An 18,004-nucleotide genomic window follows, 5' to 3' on the forward strand; every position below is an offset into this window, starting at 1 on the left:
TAAACAACAATCAGGAATGGAATTCCAGCTGATTTCCCCTCCCTAACTGACATCAAGTATTAGACCCTAACGAAGATCAGCTAACCCAACCAAACTTAGGATTGTACCTGGCACCGTGTTTGCCCAAAATACTCAACTGCTCATCGGAAAATCTCCGAGTCAATGTCACCCTCCTAAATAAATGTGGCTCAGTGCTCCCAGGTAAAATGATGATCCTTTAACTGCTGCTTAACCTCATCATCACCACAAATTTATTTATAGGCTTGAACAACATTTATTTAGGACAATGCTAAGTTCTAACCTAAATCTAGATTGGAATGGCATTCACGTACCATTACAAAACATAATACAACTTATAAAAGATCAACATAATTTCTATCAAATCCTCAGTATGATAAACTTTTTTTTTCTCTTCCAGGGTATGAAACTATTTTTCCATTTGAACTGTAATCTGGAACTCCCAAATTTCAAGCTTATGACTATATTTTATTTTGTTCACCTTTATTTAACTTCTACATAAATTTGGCTAAGGTTTCAGACTTTATGTTTCACACTAGTGGATTGAAGATAAGTTTAATTACCAACACGTAATTCAAGGGCATATGGTTCACACTTCAATTAGTAGTAAAACTGTATTAGCCAGATCAAGGAACAGGTGGTGCAGAAAACTGGATTACTTTTGTAATGAATAGTAAAACCATTCTTAACTTTTGGCTCAATGTTAGGTAACTGAATTTACAATTGCTCTCATTAATTCCACTGCATCTGTCAAAATAATCACACTAGCAGATAATTGCCAGATTAGTAAAGGGGTTAATAAGATTGTAGGTTTCATATTGACCAGTTGTTCTTGCCATGTTAAGACTCTATTTTATGTTTAATTTACAAAGATGGGCTTTGTTTGATTTATATCAGTTGTAAAACACAAAAATCAGTGTCAGGTGGCCTCAAGATGTAAACCATGGGAAATAGGGGGATGGACCAAGAAATATAAATTTCTAATCCATTTTTTTGATGTAGTGAGCCAGTGACATCTAATGGCTCTGTGTCAGTAATGCACAACATATTCTGGGTTCTGGTGAAGGAGAAGGGGGAAGAGGAGATGTGCGTGGAAACTCTAAGGTTTTAAATGAAACGGAACAACTAAATTCTTTGCTGCTTAATCAGTGACCAGAAGAACAGGTTTCAGTTCAGTGATTTCATACTTACCCAAGATTAGGTACAACTGCAGCAACCTCCTCCATTCCCATTCTAATTCTGCAGGTGCACCATTCAGAATGGGAAATGGGAAGGCTGTCTGCTACCCTTCATGAGATTCATTTTGGGAATACATTGATTTATACTTATTAGGATTATAAATCATAACAGCCTATTTATTACAGTGCTCAAAGTACCAAAAAGACCAGCAAGAAGGAAATGAGGAGGAAAAAGCTCACAATGGCAAGAGAAAATAAAATAAATTAGCACCACCTTACAAACATTTATTTCAAAACATAGCCAAAGCAAACATTCTGGTAGGATGAGATAGAAAATCTAATTTCAAACAAAATTAGGTACAAGACTTGTGAAAACAAGCAGTTAACTTTCTAAGCAGAAGTTCATTCTATGCAACATTACGGTACACAGCCCTACCATTCACAGAATGACAGGAATTCAAAATGAGATACTATCAAACTTAAAAGCATGTAGTATAAGGAAACTCAATTAAAGACCTGAGGCCTAATGGGCTGGCAGTTGGACAACATGCATGTTTTAAGAATGAGGAATAGGTGCTCAAAAATGAAGAAAAATTAAAAAATAAGCAAAAGGGTAGGACAGAATCAGTTTTATTTACTTGCAAGATGTTTTTATAAGTCAGGTAACTTGCATTTTATGGGGAAGTTACTTCTGTGGGTGATAGGAGAGGAAGTAGGAGCAGAGTGAACGAACAATCTGTCCCATAAAATGCCTCAGAAACAGCTACGTATTAATACTCATTCTTGGGTACTGTGTACCTTCAATGATGAATGTTCTTGATTTTGAAGAACTAAATGGATCCCCTGGTAATAAAAGAAGATTTAAGAAAACCAGAGTTTACAGCTGAAGGTACATACATTGCAGAATTTAGGGCATGGGAGAAGTAAGAGTAAATTTTTTATATAAATATACATACGTACGACTTCCCAGTTCAGAAAACAGTAGCCAAGTGAAACATCTTATTATAAACACATTCATTACAAAGTATATACAAGTTGCAAAGGCTCAAATGCACAATGAGCAAAACAAAAATAATATATTCTATCAGTTGAGATATTAAAGTGTTCAGTTTAAAAAGACACTATCCCTTTTGTTTACCTACATTGAGTAGATTTTAAATGCAGTACCAATCAAACCTACTTGGTGATACCAGCCGGAGGGGTGAAATGTAGCATGAACTGGCTTCAATGGATGAGTTTATGGTAGGACTGGCAGTGATAAAAATATCAGCCACAGTCATAGATTTGGATTCAAATGATGCATACAATAAGCTTCAGGAAGACTGCCAAATGGTTCCAAAAATAACAGTATGACTAAAATAACCAACCATTTCAGCCTGCATTCCATGCACTTCCAGTTCTGGTCTGAGAGCCTGTCACTCTACCATTGGTTTCAGTCGGACACCTGCAACCTGGATTTCTTTGCCTAAGGCTCACCGCCTCTCAAAGAAAACTGAAAGGATGCATGTACTGAAACAAATTGCCCGTGCATATGAAAATTAATCAGAGAATACATTGTGCCTCTGTGTCTCACACATTCAAAAGCTTCCTCAAATCCACATATTCAATTTCCTTTCAGAATCCTTGTTTGGTGTTAATTTCTCCCATTGTCCCTGTAAAGCACTTTTAAATATTTAAAGAAGTCTACAATTTTTGTTTTAAGATCAACCTGTTCAGAGATGTTATTACAAACCTCTGGAGCAGGTGCCTTATGACAAATTTCCTAAACCAATTAGTGCAGGAGGGTTTTAGTGCAAAAACTGTACACTTTGGATGAAACAGCAATCAAGTTAATGCTGTTCATAGCTCCAATCAGTGGGGAGCAAGAGAACAAAAATTTTAAGTTTTCTAATTAACTTCCCAATGGAACAATTTTATCTGAGTTAAACATCCACGGTGGTCCCAGATTTGATCAATGTGCCTTTGGGTTGGGGGAGGAAGAGAAAGTCATCCAGAGTGTCAGTTCCTGGTTACTATCAACTCCAAAGTTCAATAGTCCAGTGACAACTACTTTATAAAACGTTTGATGCTAGATTTGACAGCAGCTAACTCAGCATGGACTTGAGATCAAGTCTCTATAACCCATTACTTTTTCCTTTGAGGATCTGTTATGTTAAAGAGCTGTAATCCGGACAGTTGAGTAAACGTGTAATAGGAGACGCAAATTTCAAAATAAACACTCAATTGACATACTTAGAAACGGCAAAAATTTGAAACTGTAAATGATAAAAACTGCTTGCAATGATCAGTATTGTTACCTTTGATTTCACTACGGGGCACTTTAACATTTGAAAACATTTACGCTCAGCAGTTGGAACTGTGGAAGATTTCCAGCTACTACGAGTGTAGGTTTTGCCTTTATATTGTTGGACCATCTGGTGACAGGAACTTTGAGCTTGGACACCATACTGCTGTCATAAGTAGTTTGTATTAAATAAGAAGCTTTTATTAATAGCTGGTTTTAGGACAGTAAGTTAACCCAAGTGAAACAATATTATTAGTATTTCTATTGAAGTCAGAAGCTTCAGGATTCAAATCCCTTTCCCAACCCATATAAAAGTTTGAAATGATACAAATCATCCATGGAAAGGATGCTTCCTCTTAGAGCTGAGTCTAGAACTGGGGGATACTTTAAAATTTAGGGGTGGCCTTTTAAGACAAAAGATTAGAATTTTTTTTCTTTCATAGGGCTGTGTGAATTTGTAATTCTATCTCAAAAGGCAGTGGGGATGGGGTTATTGATATTTTTAAGGCGGCGGTAAATAGATTCTTGTTAGGTAAGTTAATCAAATGTTATTGGGGACAAATGGAATGTGGAATTTGAAACAAGGGGCCAAATGGCCCCAGGTTCATAAGTCTGAAATGACTATGGCTCCCCAACCTCTGATCCCACCGCATGCAGTACTGGGCAAACTCCAAAGCCTCCAACTGGCATCTTCCAGTTGTTAACAAAAAACTACAGCTATGAGAGGAGCTGTTAAATTAGCTGGTGAATCCTTCCATTACTTCACACAATTCCCCAAGGGAGAAGTGTGAAGATCCAAAGCAAGAAACCAAAATGAACATGTGTAACCCAGCCAGTCAATTATCATCTGTGTAAAATATTCAAGACACCTTACAAATCCGCAAAAACATCACAATCATGTGAACAAGCACTTGAACTTACACAAACTATCTTTTCACAACCTAAATTTTATTGTCTATTATCATCTAAATGGTGCATTTGTAATTCCATTTCAAATTGTATTTGTAATATCGATATTAGGATTGTAGGGTTAAAGTTTGAATCCTTGACAGGTATCTGCTGAAAATTAGCTTGGAGCATCCATCCAGCCAGACACATGTGTGGTTTATGTAGGACTACAAAAGGGACATTCTTTTATAAACCTTTTAATGTATCTTACATCATATGGACCAAATGGTGGTGCCCAATAGCATTATCTTTAGTCACTTTTACCGATTACTAGGTTGATTGTAACAGAATATTTCTGTAATAAATTGCAAAAAAAACTTTCACTACACGAATCCTTCAGGCAAACCTGACAATTTAGAATGACATTAGTATTTTGCTGGCATGTTGAGTGATATATTAACATACAGAATTATAAAAACCAATAAACTTTATTTCTATTTATGAGAAAAACAGAGGAAGCAATAAGCTGCAAAAAATCTACAAGTAATGCCACTGCAGTAGAAATTGTGTTGATGTCATTAGAACTAAACACCTTGATCAATGATGAGCATCCATGATTGCCCACAATGGATGTGGTGCTTTAATGACAGATGAACGATAGTACACATAGTCAAATATCACAACCTTTATTAGGTTTTCATCTACATCCAGAAACATTACCTTTCAGCCTATATCATGAATGATGATGAGTGGGAATGGTTGCTGACATTTTCCCTGTCCAGTACAGGAACATGAAGACTAATTTTAGTGCAGCAAATACTGCCCCAACTGAGATCAGCTAAGTTTTCCTTCTTCACTAGAAATGACAGCGTAAGGACAAGGGTGCAAGATCTATTTCCAAATCCTGTCAAATAATTTCAACAAAGCATGATTCTGAGATTTTTAAATGGCTTAATGTTGCAATTTTCCCATTGCTTTCAACATGAACTGCTCCTATAGAGATGTCAGTTGAAAGGAGAAAAACAAACCTGCCACTTTTGTGAAAATTGTGCAATGTCGCACTACAAAAGAAAAACGTGCATGAAGTATCAAGTTGGTGGCCCTTAAAGTAAACTACTGGCCTAAATAATTTGTGTTAAATAATTCACTGTTATCTTTGTAAAATCATAATGAACTTCTGACATACAAGTTTATCAATGTTTACCAACTTGTTTGCAAGAATTCTGCTTATCAAAATAAAGAAACATCAGTCTGGCAAAGAGTATTTTCTACTTCAGTTCCAACATTAAGCACTCCCAGAGTGTGGTCAAGACAGGTTGATGCACAGCAAAATACCATAATTTGATCTGACAATTTATCTTCTCCTCATCCCCAGGGGAATACCTTTTATTGAACTGTACAACAATCTTCCATTTCCTACACCAGTCATCCAGGAACTCGATAAATGGAATTGGTTGTTGCAAGCCAATTACTGACAAATGGTTGTAAACTTAGTGCAGTACATCTTGTCCAGTAAACTGAGGAAATCCACTTCACATGTGAGTCTCATAACCAACACATGATGGCGATTATTATCTCATGGTCCAGTCTGGAATCCCATTATGCCACCTAGCATTATGTGCCTGCTTACCTAAATGTCCGGCTTTAGTTCTTATCTAAAGGCACTCTCCCCTATATTGTTCTGAGTTCCTCTTTGTACAAATAATATAATCTAAGATTCCCACAATATTCACTCAAACTACCAACCAGTCTTGGTCAATTACATGAATTGAACATATCATGACTCAGCCCATTGTCTGCCTGGAGACGTGTACTTTGTGAACTGAATGATGGTTGACAAAATATTTCATTTCAGCCCTTGACTAAGGCATCACTTTTACATCCAAATCCAGACAACAGACGTGGAAGTAGTAATCTTGAACACACAGTGACACCCAATTTTACAGTTTTAAAGTTTCTGCATTAAAAGTAAATATAACAGCTCAAAAATGGTCCTGTTCTTTGACTTCGACAAATGAACATCAGCAAAAACTATAAATAAATAGTATGAAGTATCCCAATTTTTACTTAGTAGGAAAACTCTTTCTTTAAACAAACAATCCTCATGTAGTGAAGAGTCTATGCGGGCAATTTCTCCCAAGTTGCTGCTAAGAAACACATGACATTAGGCCAGAAACATTTCTCTCTCGCTCCCCCATCATCTACAAGGGAGAGTGTGGACATGCTCCCAGAATGAAATCAATAATATATGTTAATAATACCACGGTATCGAAGAAAATTTACATATCCCATCGTATGCTACCATTTCAAGTGCTCCAGTTCAAAATACTGCAAAATTTTAACTAAATGTCTAATAAAGAGTCACCTAAATTGAATTTATACACCTTAGAGTTCATAGTCGTTCCTGGAAACAGGAACAACATATCAAATGTTTGGAACTTTCAGCCACTGAATGATTTATAAACTAAAAAGACCAAAAACATCCCTATTTTGACTCTTGTTCACGATTAGTTAGCTGATCTCAGATAGGCCAGTAATTGGGTGTAACAATTGGGTCCAGTGACACGAGGCTAGTGAAAAGAACAAGGATGTCCTTCAATTACTTAGTGCATGTCAGGGTACTTGAAGGCTACTGCTATAAGAACTTACACTTCCAGAGATAAGGTACTGAAAGAGAAGAAAACGCGGATGTGGCAATGGAAAATACCTCTATGTAAGCATGTGCACTATTAATTAATATTTTATATCTGCTCTTGCATTTCAAATAATCAATCAGATGAGCCTGGTATTTCTTTTGGTAATACCAGGATAACTTCAGTTTAGTGCTGAGTAAATAGACTACTAATTTTTATAAGATGTGTGTCAATCTACATTTCTTGAATTTTTAGTGCAGAGGTTTCTGGAAAGGAGTGGGGAGTTGGTGAAGATAAGAATGAGTGAATGAGTGCATTATACAACTGGCAGATTAAAGAATAATAATATTTCTCCACTGATGCTGATGCAACTGACCTTCCATAGGGGTGTTTGGGTCCGGCCTGTTTGCAAACACCACATCCACATACTCCAACTGCAAGCGCTCAAGAGAAGCCTTCAGTCCTGCAAAAGCAGAATATATATATATATATAAAAAATATATATACACACACACACACACAGTCTGACAATTTTATGAAGCCTTGCTTTGCTTGGAATTTTATGTGGTGAGAAAAATAAATACTGTAATTACGGCTTTAAAGTTAAAAGAACAAACTGCTTATTTTGAAAGTTTATTTTCTTGTGGAAATGTCATGATTTGCAAAAATGGGCTAATAGAATGGCGGTGGAGGAACACAGCAGGCCAGGCAGCATCAGTGCAGCAGGAAAGCTGATGTTTCGGGTCAGGACCCTTCTTCATAAATGAATCAACGTCAGCTTTCCTGCTCCTCTGATGCTGCCTGGCCTGCTGTGTTCCTCCAGCTCCACACTGTTATCTCTGACTCCCTCTAATAGAATGGCAGGCCTTGCATACTAAATGGTTTCTTCAAAACCACAGCATCATTTGCTGTTGACTAGGTTAAGGCTAAAGAAAAGGCAGCATCATTTATTTAGCTTTTTGCAACATTAAATCTGTTATCTGTGCCTGCACTTAAGATAAGCCTGTCTCCCTCCACTTTCTTTCTGGCCAGGAACATGTTGCTTTCTTTTTTAAAGAAGATTCAAAATTTGATTTATTACTGTGTCAACAAGGTAGCGATTACTGTCGGTGATGTATCATAAAGATTCTTAATATGTTCACATCAAGTGAAGATTTCATGCTTTAATAAAGGAATTAACCAATCATTGATAACAGAATTTTTGTATTAATGTAGCATCCTACCTTCTATAATGTGTTTTCGGGATAGCCCTCGCTCAGTTTCTGCCCTGCAAGCGAAACATATATCAGAAACGTGGATTATTGAAGAATTAATTCTCAGTAATAGGTCTGGTTAATCCAAGTTAGATGACATGCCCAAATATTACCAAGGAAGTTATTTAATTTGTGCATATAAAATTTCACAATGGCAGGGGTGCAGAAATAGTAGACCTGTTTCAGAAGCACTTTTCTTTTGGAACTTTAAAACATCTGCTGTATTGAGCTACACAGATCAATCCTATGCTTGGTTTCCGGTCTGTTCTGAGGTAACTGAACTTGGGCAGAATGGCAATATGAAAGCCTTATCATTCCATTATAGGAATGAAGGCTAAAAATTATGCAGATGGACATTGATGTCAATCAGTTCAAACTCGACTGTGACGTCTCCAAGGAGTAAACAGTCAACACCAATTTCTATGTAGATGCTCCTATAGTACACCTGAGTAAATTATGGAACTGAACAACAAATTGTGGATATTCTTGCCTTGCAGCAACTATAACCAAGAATACAGTACTTTAAGAAAACAGACACACTATTACATAGTGTCTTTCAAGGCTTAAAAACATCCCAAAGTACTTCATGACCGTTCAATGCATCATCCTCCGCCTCTTCTGCCAACTGCAATCTGACCCCACTACCAAGGACATTTTTCCCTCCCCACCCTTATCTGCCTTCCGGAGGGACCGCTCTCTCCATGACTCCCTTGTCCGCTCCACAACATTCCCCACTAGCCCCACCATCCTGGCACTTTTCCCTGCAACCGCAGGAAGTGCTACACCTGCCCCCTCATCCCCATCCCAGGCCCCAAGAAAACCTTCCACATTAAACAGATGTTCACCTGCACAGCTGCTAAGGTGGTATATTGTATCCGCTGCTCCCGATGTGGCCTCCTCTACATCGGGGAAACCAAGCGGAGGCTTGGAGACCGCTTTCTGGAACACCTATGCTCAGCTCGTGACAAATGACTGCACCTCCCAGTCGCGAACCACTTCAACACCCCCTCCCACTCCTTGGACGACATGTCCATCCTGCCTCCTCCAGTGCCAGAACGATGCCACCCAAAGGTTGCAGGAACAGCACCTCATATTTCGCTTGGGAACCCTGCAGCCCAATGGTCTCAAATGTGGACTTCACAAGCTTCAAAATCTCCCCACCCTCAACCTCATCCCAAAACCAGCCCAGCTCGTCCCCGCCTCCTTGACCTGTCCGTCTTTTCTCCCACCTATCCGCTCCTCCCACCTCACTGACCAACCCCCAACGCCACCCCCACCTCCTACCTACCAGCCTCATCCCTGCCTCCTTGAGCTGCCCGTCTTCTCTTGACTGACCAACCCCCATCCTAACTCCCCACCTACACTCACCTTTACTGGCTCCATCCCCGCCTCCTTGACCTGTCCGTCTTCTCTCCACCTATCTGCTCCTTTATCCACCTTCCATCCACCTCCCCACGTCTCTCTATTTATTTCAGAAACCCCTTCCCCTCCCCCATTTGTTTTATTTGCTGTGTATGAAGGAAAATTGGAATGTTGGTAAGAGGATGCTCATTGTATAACGATAATCTCAATGTTTCTGTATGCTCCAGAGCTTTGCTTCAGTCTTAATAACTGCTCAAATAAAATGATTGTAAGTACTGATACTCAGTCTCCAGCAGCTTCAGCATGGCTGCTCCGCTATCGATGACTGCATGCCAATCACAGTACTGACTTCCAGTTTTCGAAGTCACTATCAGGCATGGGCCTTGGAGGCCCAGGCAACTGGTAAGAAAATTAGAGGGAGCGTTGGTCTCCAGTAGTTGATTATTTAAAAATCAAGATAAAATTACCTTTACATTTTTTCAATGCATGCTTTCAATGAAAAGTTTCACTGCCAGATTGCTCATCAGAAATCACAGACATGTGTTTTACACTATTCTGTCCATTAAAAAGATTTGTTTGCAAAATTGTAGGGAGTTCAAATCCTGCATTCTAAAATGGTTACCTCCTTATATTTACCGTTCCCTCCAGAACACCTGGGGTCCACTCTTGCTTTACTTCCAGCAGTCCCCCACAGCCCATGGCACCTTGCCCTGCAACTGCAGAAGGTGCAACACCTGCCTATTTACTTCCTTCCTCCCAGCTGTATCCAAGGGCCTAAACGTACCTTCCAGGCGAAGCAGCGCTTTACCTGCACTTCCACTCAATCTAGTCTACTGCATTCGCTGCTCACAATGTGGTCTTCTCTACATCAGGAAACCGAAGTGTAGACTGAGTGACTGCTTTGCAAAACACCTATGTTCTGCCTGCAAAAAAGACTGAGCTTCCAGGTGCCTTCCACTTTAACATACCACCTTGTTCTCTGTCTAAGGCTTGCTGTAGTGTTCCAGCAAAGTTCAGCACAAGCTGGAAGAACAGCACTTCATTTTCTGCTTCAGTACTCTGCAGCCTTCTGGACTTAATATCGAGTTCAACAATTTTAGGGCTTGAGGCACCTTCTCCCATGTCCTTACCCCAGCCCCCAAACATCAGGCCTTGTTATCACACAGTGTGCTATTAAACACTACCCATTGTTAGCCACTAATAGTTCCCATTAGCAGCCATTCATTCTCCCAGACTGACCATTATCCAAGCCTTTCTACGCAACTGTTCTTCTCTCTCTTTGAGCTCCATTTCCATCTAACATTTACTCTTTAATTCCTACACCCAGCCTACATTCTGCATAAATACCAACCTTTGCCTACCTACCATCGGTTCTGAAGAAGGGTCATTGGACCCGAAATGTTATCTCTGATTTCTCTCCATAGATGCTGCCAGATCTGCTGTGATTTTCCAGCAATTTCTGGTTTTGTTACCTCCTTATATTTTACAGGTTAATTGGCACTTGAGGCTTTCCACTCTGCTTAGGAACTTCACCTGTGGTTTTCCATCTAAATCAGAGATTTAATCCAGTGAAAATGTATTGTGTCATGGTGAGGGCTCCAAAAGAACAAATGATGAGAGAATGGACTTCCTCAGTAATTAAATGTATGTATGAGTCATGTATCTACATGACATTGGTGTGCTTTCCATTCAAACTCACACACTGAACTCCAAAACAATAAAAGCAACAAAAAAATCTGAATACAAAATTCTAACCTTCTCCATTCCCTCCTGAAGGTTTAGAATGATTAAACTGTTTCCGGCAAGATGGCTGCAGGTTAAGTCGCCATTCGGAGCTCCACTCTGCTCGCCAGTTCTCTTTCTTTCTTTCTCCTTCCTTTTTTTGCCTACCTTCTTCTCTCTCCTTCTGTAGTAATTCTATCCCCACCCCAACCCTTTTCACTACCTACCTAAGAGGTCGGGAAGGAGCTGGGTCGCGACCGGGAACCACATGGCAGGAGCCGAATGCGCGGGTTGTGTCCTGCAGCGGTGGTGGATCGAGTGTAGGCTGGAATGATGGTGGTGGATCAAGAGTGGGCTGACGAGAGCAGGACTCTGGCAGAGGCATGACGAGGGCTGGGCAGCCTTGAGCAGGACTCTGGCAGAGGCATGGCAAGGGCTGGGGAGCCCGGAGCGGGACTGCGGCAGTGGAAAGGAAAGTTGGACTCTCTTGTCTTTTTAATCTTACTATAGGTTAATGTGTACAGTGCCATGTATGTACGATGAAGGTACGCACTTTTCACTGTATTTTTACATTGAATACATGAGGACAATAAATAATTTAATTCAATTCAATTAGTCTTTTAGTGCTTTGGCAATGTTACCATTATTCATTAGAAAATTTCCATAATGGGTGCCAGAAGATAATTCAACAAGGGCAATGACGAGGTAGTAAAGGAAACCTGCCTGTTATTTCCTTACTAACCCAATGTCATCCATGTCTGGACTACCATTCAAGCTTCCAATTTGCTAAGCTGATAAAGGTGAGGAATCAGACCTGTGACCCATCCAGCTCGACTGTTCTGCTACTCATTAATAAGTTTGCTAAGTCAGTGAGAGCAACATTCAAAACGTACTACACAGCAGTCCAATTTTTGCTGCATGGAAGGTAATAAATAGTTTTAAGTAGGAGTTTTTCCAAAGGAAGGAAGACATAATCGAGGCTAAGGCCTATCATCAGCGAAGTACCATAGATTTCTTTTTGTAAATATTAAAAAATGCTATACAACTGTACATCGATAAATAAATCACACATCTGCAATGGCACTGATCAAAAGACTTTTAATTTGCCCGGCCCAACCAGCGCCTTTTGGTTATATAATAAGGTATCAGCATTTAAGGTTATAAAATCATGAGAATTATGCAATTTCAATAGTCAAAATTTTGAGATCACAATTTTCTCTCCTTCCAAACGAAATTACTCCTTGTTGGATACAACTTCATAACGACAAAAACTGATTCTTCAAGCCAAGCTCAATCCTTTCCTCACACTTTAAAAATATGGAGCATGAATTTAATGGCCCTGATTTTCTGCTAGCCAGACAGTTATTATAGGAGTTATCCAAGGGGAACCCCTGCAGATCTCCATTATAGCACACTCCAAAGGAATGTAACTGGAAATTGTACTTGCTGCTGTACAATTCCGTTGTGCCTGGAATTCTCCAAAAGCCTCCATTTTTGTATTCTCGTCGACCTGCCCAGACCAGACTCCCTGCTCTGGACTGGACCAGGCAATGCCCAAACCTGATGTCCCTCCCTCATCCACAGGACTCAACCTAACTGTCTCTCACCTACCCTGAACACTGCATCACTTACCTTGCCAACTTGTACCTTACCAATTTGGCACCCCATCCAATACATATCTGGCATCTACTTACTTGGCACCCTACCCACCCAGAACGTTGTCTCTATCTATCTGGAATTCTACTCCTGAAACCTACTTCCTCCCAGCTGGCACCATAACCAGCCACCACATACTAACCTGACACCCTACCTCTTAATCAATTAGCATCCTACCCCCACGCAAGCTGGCATCCTTCCCAAGTAGCATCCTACTTTCCTAGCACCCTACCCCTCTACCTATCGGGCACCCTAAAATTTCACTTTGACAGCAGCTATCAAAGTGGCTGTCAGAACCTTTAAATGTCAGAATATGGGAGTTGATTGTTATTAAAAAAGGGTATATTTTTCTATTCTCTGATAGTTCTGCTACAAAGAAATTGTCAGAGTAGAAGTATGGCTCTGAATTCCTGCGGAACATTCCCCTCAGAAACACAGAGTTTCACTGTTATGTTAAAAAAAGGGGCTGGTCTGGCAGTCTGTGAGGTTACCACTTCTCAGAAAATTCCACCCCATATTCCCAGCTCGCCAGTGCCAAATTGCAGCCCTTGGTAGAAGTTAAATCAGTACATCTGAGGACCACATCTTGCCCTTCCAGCCCTGCATGCCTCAAGATAAAGTCACAGAGTCATACAGCATGGAGTCAGACCCTTCCATCCAACTTGTCCATGCCGACCTGTTATCCTAAACTAAACTAGCCCCACTTGCTTGTGTTTGGAGTTAATCTTTACCAACCAAGAAAACTGGAATAGATATTAATTATATTTATTTTTTAAAAAATTATTAATAACTGAATATAGGGTTACATACTTTCCACCCCAGAAGATTTTAGTAGTAATGACAAGGCTGGACCGTCTGTGAAGAGAAAACAGGACATGGCAGTAATAAAAGGCTTGGCTAATTCAACTGTCTAAGTTTTATAAACAGTAATGCAAGGCTAACAAGTTAATACAATTAGTTTATTCTTTAATTCACCCTAAAAATAAATGTTGGGGGTTAATTTTGGAAAATGAATAAATGCATCAACCTTTCTTTCAGAGGGTGGACATGCCGTTTGGTGCTTGACTCATAAAAGTATTTAAAGTATCAGACGCTAATCTACTATTTTAGCCCAGAGGAAGTTGTTAGAAGCACATTCAGGTGTTTTTCGTGAGAAGTACTGATCATAATTGCTTTTGTTATAAGTCATTTCAGTTTTGTATCTTACTGCACATAGCTCGGTTGTGAAGTTAGAGAGTCAGTGTGCTTCTAGGTCTCTGCTAATGCAATCTATCACAGGGAGGTCCACAAGACCACTGCAAGGCAATTCATTATTTTATTTGTCGGGCTATTTTGGGGAAATTGCTGGTCTACGACTAGCATCTGCTCTAAATGACTGAAAATCCACCACATGAAATGCAAATCTTCCAAATAAAACACACATTCATTACTGCAGGCTAAATTTAATCTCAAATATGTCTAGAGAGATTTTGCATTTGAGAGCCAATTAATAAGTTAATTGGTTCTTTTTTTTCTCAGATTGCAAACAATGTATTGGAGTGGGGGGAGGGTTGTTACATGCACTCTTACATTGACGTAACTATTATCACCTTTGCTCTCCCTTTGCCAATGTCAGCTATTAAAAGATTATATTTCTAACCTTCAAACATTTATACTAAAAAATGTGACACAATTTCATTAGGTCTTAACCACCAAAATGCAACATTATTTTGGACAAATAAACTCAATTTCGAACTAACAAGTTAAAGTTACCTCCATCCTTTTTTCTTAATGATACTTCCCAAGACAATTTCTGCCCTAGGGAACAGAAAAAAAAGGTAAGATTAAAAACGTTTTACAGTAAACATTAAATTACTACACAGTGGCTCAGTGATTGGCACTGCTACCCCAGAGTGCCAGGAACCCGGGTTCGATTCTACCCCCGGGCAACTGCCTGTGTGGAGTTTGCACATTCTCCCAGTGTCTGTGTCAGTTTCCTCTGGCTGCTCCAGTTTTCTCCTATAGTCCAAAGATGTGCAGGCTAGGTGAATTAGCCATGGGAAATGCGCGGTTACAGAGATAAGGTAAAGGAGTGGGTCTGGGTGGAATGCTCTTTGGAGGTTTTGGTGTGAACTCAATGGGCTGAATGGCATGCTTCCATACTGTCGGGATTCTATGATTCTATGATACATACAAGATCATGATGCCTTTATTTATGATCAGACAATACTTTGCTACACAATATTAATTGTGTTTAATTTTATGCAAGTGGACAAGTGACACCCTTTGATGTGTCAACCCAACTGAATCCCAGAAATCAAACCCAAACGAGGTGCTTTAATTGATAAAAATGTCCTGCCCATACTACACACACAGCCATGGTAAACTCAGCACATTATTGTGTACTTAAGGTTTGTGTAAATGTAGTAGCTATATTCTCAACATGTAAAGTAAGTTTTTTACACTGTATAATAATTTATTGAAGTATAGAAATTTTCAGCACAGGAAGATTGTTTTTGGCCCACAGTGCCTATGCTTGCTTTTCAAAAGAGCAGCCAAGCTTGATTTCACATCCTCACTTTCTTTACATAATCCTGTAGTTAGTCATTTGGCCATACAGAACATGAATATCTTGCACTCATCAAGTCAATTTGCAAGAAATAACAAGGTAAAGGTAAGACAACATTTACAGTAGGAAGACAACAGTGCTGAATCAACCCATTACTCCGAGAAATGAACAACGAATGGTAATGGACTGTTTTGATGAATTGAAACAGGTGCAATGTGTTTATGTATTGCATTTGCAAAGAACATGATTCTGCAGATTCATACATATACACCTTCTAGCATGCGCAAGTGTGACACCCTGTGACCCCAAATGACAATTCTAAATTGATTTTCAGTGCAATTCTTCGTACACTCAAGATTATATAGTAAATACTGCCCAACCATAGAACCACACTAATTTTGGACACTGTTTTGAGTTTTGCAAGCATGGGCTAGTTGGGCAAGGTCACTATTTTGCTTGTTGCAAACAAACAAAGGACAAATGCTAATGGGATCCCCTTACAGGTTAAATAATATTTAGCCCCACAATTCTTCCTGCCAAAGTGAATAACCTCATATTTCCCCATATTATATTCCATCTGCCAAATTTTTTCCCACTCATTTAATCTGTCTCTACACCTCTGCAGACTCTTAGTGCCATCCGCACCACTTGCCTTCTGACCTATTTTTGTGGCTTCTGGAAACTTGGGATATAGTGTAGTCACTTTCCTCACCCAAGTCATTAATATATATTGTCAGTAATTGTGGCCCCAGCACTGATCCATATTTTCCCAATGACAGATGTTAAGCCGTCTGGCCTGTAGGTAGTTGTTTATTGTCTCCTTCCCTTAATAAATAAAGATGCTACATTGACAGTTTTCCAATTCTCTGGGAGATTTTCCAGAATTAAAGGATCCCTGGAAGATTACTACAAGTTCATCCACTATGTCTGAAGCTATCTACTTCCTTTAATGTTCTAGGATGCATCTGTCAAATCCAGAGGACTTATTGGTCTTTAGTCCATTAGTTTCCCAAGCAGTTTTTCTACAGTAATAGTTAATGTATTCATTTCCTGTCATTTGCCCCTTGAATATTTAGTAATTTTCAAGCACAAAGGAAGGAGATTTCATTTGTTACGGACCAATCGTCTTGTTTGAAGTTTGCTGATTATATCATAGTGTTCAGTACTATTCACAACTCCTCAGATACTTAAGATGTCTGTGCCTGCATACAGCAAGGCCTGGGAACCCGCTCATAATCACAGAATTGTTATAGCACAGATGGAGGCCATTCAGCCCATAAGTCAGCAAGTAACATTCATGCCACAAATGTGCAAAGGAACGACCATATCAAAAAGAAAAAGAGAGAAACCAAACACTTCTGTTTAATATACAACAGCAATACCATTACTGAAGCTCTCTCCATCAACATTTTGGTGTTTACTAGTGACCAAAAATTTAACTGGACCAGCTCTATAAGTACTGTGGCTATGGCACTCTTAATAGCTCAGCTGGTAGAGAAGAGGACAATAATGCAGGTGCTGTTGTGGTGCAGTGATAGTATCTCTACCTCTGGGCCAAAGATCAGGGTTAGTCCCATCTGCTCCAGAGATATGTCGCAATATATCTGAACAGGCTGATTAAAAATATCTAATACAAGAACAGGTGACAGGCTGAAAATTCAGTGAGTAACAAATCTGACTTTCCAAAGTCTGTCCTGACATCAACTAGCAATAAATTAGCAATCTGATAAGAGTAGTTTTCAGTTGCCTAGATGATTACAGTTCCAATAGTACTCAAGAAGCTCAACACCATCTAAGGCAAAGCAACCCATTGGATCAGCACCCCATCCATGGCCTTAAACATTCACTTCTTGCACCTCCAGTGCACAATCATAGCATGAGTACCATCTACAAGATGCATTATAACAAATCAACAAGGATCCATTGATAGCACTTGCCAATACTCTATCACCTAGAAGGACAAGAGCAGCTGACATATTGGAACACCAGCATCTGCAAGTTCCCCTCCAAAGCATATACCATCCTGACCTGGAATTATTTCACTGCTGCTTTACTGTGACTGGGACAAAAACCCATGGTACTCCACCTAACAGCCTTTTGTTTGTACCAACACTACACAGACTAAGTGGCTTAAGAGGTGGCAGTTGGGGTTTGACAACAAACGCTGGTTTTGCGGGCAACACCCATATCCCAGCAATGAATTTTTAAAAAAAATCCATTGTGCAATTGATGTCCAGAAACTAGAATTGCAAGCAATACCCAAGTTGAGGCCTAACTGGAAGTTTGTAAAGACTTAGCATAAATATCCCACCTACTTTACAAAAAATAGCACTGAAAGTAGATTCTCCTGCCATAGATTACATGTTGTGCTCATTCATAAACTCACTGGCATAAACACTTATTCTCATGGTTCTGATGAGCTGTCAATCAGGGTGTCTAGTTGCCTGCAAACACACTGAATT

General features: G+C 39.5%; 1 protein-coding gene across 4 annotated transcripts in view; it reads right to left on the reverse strand.

The window, feature by feature from the left end:
- The window catches only part of kcnab2a (potassium voltage-gated channel subfamily A regulatory beta subunit 2a), a 250,821-nt gene that overhangs the window by 27,538 nt on the left and 205,279 nt on the right, over positions 1-18,004 (reverse strand). For all 4 annotated transcript variants that reach the window (XM_048614846.1, XM_048614845.1, XM_048614847.1 and 1 more), the window contains 4 exons: positions 14,747-14,791; positions 13,805-13,849; positions 8,225-8,268; positions 7,378-7,464 (listed from right to left, as the gene is read on the reverse strand). In XM_048614846.1, coding sequence (XP_048470803.1) covers positions 7,378-7,464; positions 8,225-8,268; positions 13,805-13,849; positions 14,747-14,791 — 221 coding nt within the window. The remainder of the gene's footprint in view (positions 1-7,377; positions 7,465-8,224; positions 8,269-13,804; positions 13,850-14,746; positions 14,792-18,004) is intronic.

Source organism: Rhincodon typus, chromosome 31 (genome assembly GCF_021869965.1).
Source record: "Rhincodon typus isolate 14 chromosome 31, sRhiTyp1.1, whole genome shotgun sequence".
NCBI lineage: Eukaryota > Metazoa > Chordata > Chondrichthyes > Orectolobiformes > Rhincodontidae > Rhincodon > Rhincodon typus.